This window comes from Helianthus annuus, chromosome 15 (assembly GCF_002127325.2).
Source record: "Helianthus annuus cultivar XRQ/B chromosome 15, HanXRQr2.0-SUNRISE, whole genome shotgun sequence".
Taxonomy (NCBI): Eukaryota; Viridiplantae; Streptophyta; class Magnoliopsida; order Asterales; family Asteraceae; genus Helianthus; species Helianthus annuus.
In genome coordinates this window covers 66,582,347-66,589,564 of record NC_035447.2, presented here as the reverse complement: position 1 = coordinate 66,589,564, position 7,218 = coordinate 66,582,347, and the positions used below count along the sequence as shown (strand labels likewise).

The following is a 7,218-nucleotide window of genomic DNA, read 5'->3' as shown; positions in this document are numbered from 1 at the left end:
CATACATACTTAAGCATGGACTTGCTTACATACTACATTCTTATTATACACATTCTCACTTTTCAAATTATGTATACCCTGATTCGTACGCAACTAGTACAAGCTATGCGGATCATGCGACGATCAATATAATCGCGGGTGCACACGGGATTATAGTGATAGGCGTATGAGAACCCTAGAGTGTACTATTGTGTATGGTAAAACACGGAACGTAACATGACATGAATAACGAAACGGACGTAACATGGCAAAAAAACATGGTGGATACGCCGCTGGTACTTCCTATATATAAATGTTTTCACCATGTTACCAAAATTTCGTAAAACGTGCCATGAGAAATTCAGTGTTTTGCAGACCTTTTGGACCTAATACAAACTTTGGACAACTCACAAACGTGTTATATCCGATTATCCATGATGATACTTCATTCTTAGCACGCTACTTTCGTCTATCCAATACATATGTCATTCTTATACTTGCATTCGTTAATTAAGAGTCAATCGTTCAATTCCATATACGCAACTATACCTTTCCAATTATGTTTGGTACCTCAAATCATTCTAGACAACGAACTCCTTTTCAAACCTATCTTGCCATTCTTCAAAATTTCATACTTTTTACGTTTCAAATTTTTCGATTCTCAAATCTTAATAATCACCTTTTGCCAAAACTCTTTTCAAAAGTCTTTCTCTTAGATTTCGAGGACGAAATCTCCTAAAGTAGGGGAGACTATAACATCCGTCAAAATGAGTTTCCTAAATCTGACCTGTCTTGAAAAAAAAAAAAAATCTGTATCCGAATCGTTAGTAAACCGGATCCTACATAAATAAATAAAATAATTGGATTTTCTCAATTTTATTAAATATTGTATTTAATTAAGTTATGATAGTTTAGGGTCTATAATAATTCAAACTAACCTGAATGGTTTATTTTGTAAGTTAACTCAAACATAAGGGTATAGAATAAAAAAATTTCAATCAATTCAAATCACTTTTGATGGTATTCTCACCATAGTGTTGTCATTTCCTTTTCCTGGTGAATGAAGATTTCCTTGTTTCAAGAACCAATCACACTTCTAGACTTTAATTCCTTTTTTTTGGAAACGACAATTTCTTCTTTGATTTTTTTTATAAGCATGAAAACCAAACTTTTTGACACACTCACAAAACTCAACCTCACCCCTTGTCGCACATATTGCACAGTCATCGGAGCCATCGGGAAAAACCTCCTAGCATCGCCGGACATCGAAACTCGCCGGAGAACACGTATCGTTGCCGGAGCTCAAACCGGGAAAACCCGCCGACGCTGTTGCAACATTAACAGTGAGTTCGTCGGAGGTTTTGTAGTAACAACATCCCACAACCACGGCCACCACCTTTCACACATACCCATCGTACACCCGTACCGTACCGTCGAAGACGTGGAAGCCTTGCCGGAGAGAACCGACGCCACCAAAGGTTTCAACAACTCACCGGAGATATACGGTCACCGCCGGTTAAACGGAGTCATACGGAGATCGCCGGAGAACCTTGCGAGACCGCATCCGCTCTGTTTCGGTATATTTCTCTCTCGTAGATATGCATCATTCAATTAAACCATATGTAATCATCACACCATGTTTACGGGACTGGTTAAAATGAATATAAACATCATAAACCAACAAAAAAAAAGGATATGATCAACTGATCATGTTTTCGCACCATGTTTTCGATCCTACTATTCTACGACTCTTTTTTTTTCTCTCTCTCTTTTCTTTTGGTGTTTGTTCTTTTCAGTATGTTCATGTATGGAGGATACCCATGTCACTAAGGGTGATGCAATTGTGAACATGGTGGGACCCACATAATAGCAAAGTTGCAAGATCATACTACTTTGTTTTTATTTATTTATTTATCCTTATTATTTGCTGGCTTGTTTGATTTTGTTATTGTGTGCACCAACTACAATTCTTAGCCACAATCTTATTGTGGATGGAAATGATTTTAGTCATTGAAATTGGATACCCAAAGGACTTGGGTTCAATTCGTGCATCTCAAGTGTTTGGCAAGACTTTTTTTATTATTATTTATTTTTATTATTAGTTAAAGACAATTCATTAAAACAATTTATTTATTATTATTTTTTTTAAGAGCTTAAGAAAAGTTAAACAATTTACTGTTAATCACATAAACCATATTATTATTAAAGACATTTTATTAATCAAATAAATTTAGTATAATATAAAGTCTAATACATAATACAAATGTTTTACACATACACGTAATGGTTTTTAAACGGGGAAAACTTTCAACCTTTCGGATAGTGTCGATTTCTAATCTTACCCGGGATCTTGAGTCTAGGAAACTATCATAACACAAGTCGTACACGACGTGTAAATATAAAATACAATTAATTTTATTATAAATTTTTTTTTTCCATTTTATTTAGCGCATTCCAAATTCTTGTTTTAGGATAACTCCCACACTATTCCAAGTTCCCAAATCCTTTTCGTACGCTTAATTTTACAAGGAATCGCAACGCAACCACTGTGAGTATACTCGTACTTTTCCCCTTTTTACTTTTACCACTTTTGGGGTGTAACATGTTTACCTATTGAAACTTACACATGAACTTTTGTCTAAACACATGAACATTCTTATAACATGCTTGTATATGTGATGACTTGATACTTTAAATTTGGGTGATTCTTATGTGTGGAACTTATCATTAACTTCGTACGAGCCAAACCTTGACATATGTAGCGCTATAGGATTAACGACCCGCCTCTACTGAAACTTTGGTTATGTCATGAGCAAGTTGCGTTTTCTTGGTTTGATATGTTGTACACATCCATATTTAATGTTTATCTTGAATCGCATGCTTGCTATGAGGAATTGTTCACACTTTTATCTTATGCTATGTATGTACCAAACTTGTATACTCGCCTTTGCTTTTGCATTGAATTATTTTAAACATGTTACAGGTTGATGAGGACGATGCTAAGAAAAGAAGTAGCGTTGATGCCTAGATACACATATAGACGTTAGGGTTTAATATGTTGTATCAAATTTTGTTATGTTATCATGTTGTTATGTTAAACTTGTTGTATTTGAATTTCTTGTAATGTTGACTATTTGAAGTTATGAAATGAAATGAAATTTGGAATTTCTAAATATTGTCACAAATAGCGTTATGATGTCTCTAGCAATCTTCACACTTCGTCTCATCCGGATGTTTCCGCCATTGGTTGGGGTGTGATAGTTAAAGGGTCACTCAGAGGTATAATTTAAACATGTTGACACAGTTAACCCCTGCGGTTTGTAATCTCTCACTTCCTTTCGCGTTTCGCTTCCGTATGATCTATGCTTTATTCGTTTGAAGGTACAAGCATTATTTAGGGTTACTATACAGTACAATTACCCTTGATTGACATTTATAACCCTCGAATTTATATACTTTCAAGGTTTGTCAATATTAGTCCTTTATTAAATATCAATGCCACGTGTAATCAAATGACACGTGTTAACACATTATTGGACACAAAAATTTGAGGTGTTACAACAGTGTACAACACAACGTATGCATGATCGCACAAGACCTTGTGGATTGCACAAGATGGTGCTGTTCGCACAAGGCTTGGGCCACACACGAGCGTTTGGACTATTTGGCCTTAAAGCCCAATATCCTGTCACACGGGCTAACCCAACCGCACAACCCAACTGAATCGCACAAGTCGTCCGGATCGCACAAGTCGTCCGGGTCGCACAAGATCACTGCTTGGGCCGAGTATACTGTTGGACTTCTTAATTGTTGAGTCGGGTTTATGTTGGATCGCACAACATGTTGTGGATCGCACAAGGCTGTGCTGAACGCACAACATGTTGGGCCGGGTATTATTTGGGCTTCTTTGGAAAAATCGCACAAGTTGGATTTGTTACATGACTGTTAACGTGTTACCATGATCAATACGTGTTCATAACCTGTTAGTTCCGTGAAAACTTATGTGCACTACGTAAAACCTAGACCAGACTTGTACGGTAACCCTGTTAGGACGTGGTTGACCACTTATAGCTCAAGTAACCATTTCGTGTATCTGCCGAGGAAACCAAGGTGAGTTCACACTCTCTCCAAGGCATGGGATTCCCAAGGGTTGGGAATGGGTAAACGAACTAAACAATAATTACTACCATCCGCTGGGAGTAGGATGCCATGATTACACACTGGACCAAACCTCTATCATTTAAGTCCCTCATCATATCGACTTAATCGCCGAGGCCTATGGCGAGCGGGTCATTAGTTAATAGCGCTATTAGGTTTAACAAACCTCACACCGTGCCAGTCGGACGGGCGTGTACTAATGGACTATGGGCAAAGGGTCAATGCTGATAGACATTGACTTAGGGCACCTCTTACATTTTTGTAGCAGTCGATACACTCGGTCTAGTAACACATGGGAAACCCCCACTAATCTTCGCACACATGTCTGGGAGACCGCGATACGAATTGATACGATATATGGATTACAAAATAAACTCATGATTTTCGAAATGAACACGATAACTAAACAACCCACTGTGAACTCGCTCAACTTTGTTGTTGACTCGTTGTTACATGCCTTGCAGGTCAATAGGTCAAACGAGCTGGCCATCTTGTGTCCAACTATGGCCATCTTGTTGTTGACTCGTTGTTACATGCCTTGCAGGTCAATAGGTCAAACGAGCTGGCCAGCTCAACTTTGTTGTTACATGCCTTGCAGGTCAATAAACGAGCTGGCCATCTTGTGCCCAAGGATAACTGGGGACAAGCCCAAGGATCGTATGTAAACTGGAGTATGGCCCTAACTGGCGACTATCCAAACTTAGTGACATGACAATGCCAAAACCTTAGCTAACGTGAAAACGTTAGAAACCTTAGGTGTCACACCCCCAAAATCCACCCGCGGAATACCACCGCTCGGGAGCGTGACTGACCAGGATCAAGCCATCAATCATATCAAACCATAGCAATTAATAATAGAAGTAGTTAATATAAGTCACCATGACATGATTGATGTTTCAAAAACCAAACACTGTTTTAAGTAGCGGAAGCATAGTAAAGTAAATCCAAATAGTTTTACGAGTTATGAGTTCAACATCATTACGATCCATCTGCCCACAACGACCTGCTCTTCCCTGTGCAAGCTCCAAGTATACCTAAGGTCCTGCAAGGCATGCAGCAAATAATCAACAAACTAGTTGAGCGAGTTCACAGAAAGTAAGTTCATTGTGTAATGCATAAGTATAGCTAGTGGGGGCTTCCCATACTAGTGTGTAATAAAGGTGGGGGCTTCCCATGTTCATCCTGGTTAATGAGGGCTTCTCATTAACGGTACTTACTAGACTAACATCCGACCATGTGTTCTTCTTTACCGAGAACAGGAAAACGTACAGGGTCACGTAGGCTTTACGTGACGTGCCCTTCCCCGAGGACAGTGGTACGCGTGGGGGCTACGTAGGCTTTACGCAGCGTGGCCTTCCGACCTGGAAGCCAGTAGATGGTATTGGGTTACGTAGGCTTTACGTAACGTGTCCTCCCGACCCGGGAGACATATGGCAAATATACTGGGTTACGTAGGCTTTACGTAACGTGTCCTGACTAACCTGAGGACGATGGTCTATAGTCTGGTATATGCGTAAGTACGAGTAATCATTCCATATCCAACATATCCAACCCAATTCCCAACCCGGGAATCCCATGCCTTGGCTGTGTGAACTCACCTTGGTTTGCTCGGCAGATACACAAGGAATATAAGTAGCAAGTAAATGGTCACTCACGTCCTATCATGGTTATTATACGAGTCAGGTTTGTATATAGCACGTATATAGTAATCACGTATAGTCATGGCAAACATGTACGCACGTAAGCAGATAAGACATAGCATGTGAGGATCCAATTGTCTAAGTCCAACAATGCCCGGTCCAATAAGCAGTCCAATAATATAACAATCCAGATTCTCAATCGGCCCAAATAGCAAACACATACAAGTCCATTAATAAACAGTTCACAACTCAAATCATTGGGCTCAACAGATTAGGCCCGTGACAGTGAAGGCCCAACCGTGTGCGTGTAAACGATGGTCTCGAGTCGCAACGGAGATCTCGAGTCGCAACCGGAGATTACGAGTCGCAACAGCTGGTTGCGAGTCGCAATGGAGATCTCGGTTCATCATGGTCTGGTTACGAGTCGCAACGGGACTCGCAACCGTGGTTTCGGCTGGTGCTGTTTGTGGTTTCGAGTCGAGACGGGGAGGTTCCGACTCGCGATCTGAGTCGCAACCGGCTGTGTAACTGGTTTCCATAATTCCTGCATTGACTTATCCGTGATTTCAGCTAACAGTTTGGTCAGTTTCGGTAACAGATCAATTAACATAATTTCCAACAAATCGTTTAGCATGCTATCGATCAAACAGGACAACTGCAACACAAATTCATAAGAACCCTAATAATCACACTTATGAACAATAACAATAATCATAACACTCAATCATATTATGATCCGATTTCATGAACATCAACCTCGAATTGCATAACTTCACAGCCAATCAACAAGACATATCATTAACATCATCAACAACAAATCCGATTATATAACAATCAATACGAGGATCAACATAACCACCATACCTAACCGGCCCTAGTTCATCATCATGCAAATACTAATCGGTTCGATCTAAGCACGAAATCAAAACATCACTTAACACACAAACATAAACATCATACTAACCGATTACAAGAAGGAGAGTGTGATCCGATCAAGATGATGATCCCGCCGTCGAGTTCTAAGCAAGCCGAGAGAGAGAGCAAAGTTTCTAGGGTTTGTGTGTGTGTGTGTGATTTGCAAAAGTGGTAAAACAATCCCCTAGTTCCGGTTTTGAGTGTTGCGAGTGGGGAGTGGGCCGATCCCAACATAGGGCCGCCCTATGGTCTCGTGTACAAGGATGAGGCCCAACGGCCTTGTGTGGGTGTTGTGAGCTTGTGCGGTCCGATTCATACATGTACAAATAGTAAACATCATGCACATAACACAACATGTATCATGAAATCAATTAATCATTCGGGTTTATAAAATCACATATCGTGCACAAACGTTACATCAAAGCAAGTCTAAAGTTCGAGTTGTCACATTATCCCCAACTAATTGGAAATTTCGTCCCGAAATTTGGTATGCACTCACTGAGGAAGCTAGGTAAACTGTACTGTT

The 7,218-nt window shown here is 39.9% G+C and overlaps 1 protein-coding gene across 2 annotated transcripts; it reads left to right on the top strand.

Moving 5' to 3' along the window:
• The first annotated feature begins 958 nt into the window (after nucleotides 1–958).
• LOC110915490 lies at nucleotides 959–3,154 on the top strand. 2 transcript variants are annotated; one of them, XM_022160199.2, is made up of 2 exons: nucleotides 959–1,556; nucleotides 2,963–3,154. In XM_022160199.2, the coding sequence occupies exons 1-2, from the start codon at nucleotides 1,040–1,042 to the stop codon at nucleotides 2,965–2,967; spliced, it is 522 nt and encodes a 173-aa protein (XP_022015891.1). In that variant the 5' UTR covers nucleotides 959–1,039; the 3' UTR covers nucleotides 2,968–3,154. The 2 variants fall into 2 exon arrangements, with proteins under 2 accessions (XP_022015891.1, XP_035839761.1); XM_035983868.1 differs by lacking the exon at nucleotides 2,963–3,154 and adding an exon at nucleotides 2,451–2,495 and having other exon boundaries at nucleotides 970–1,556.
• Nucleotides 3,155–7,218: the final 4,064 nt, after the last annotated feature.

Excerpts from the sequence above, each read along its gene's own strand:
- LOC110915490 (XM_022160199.2), top strand. The coding sequence starts at position 1,040 with ATGAAGATTTCCTTGTTTCAAGAACCAATCACACTTCTAGACTTTAAT.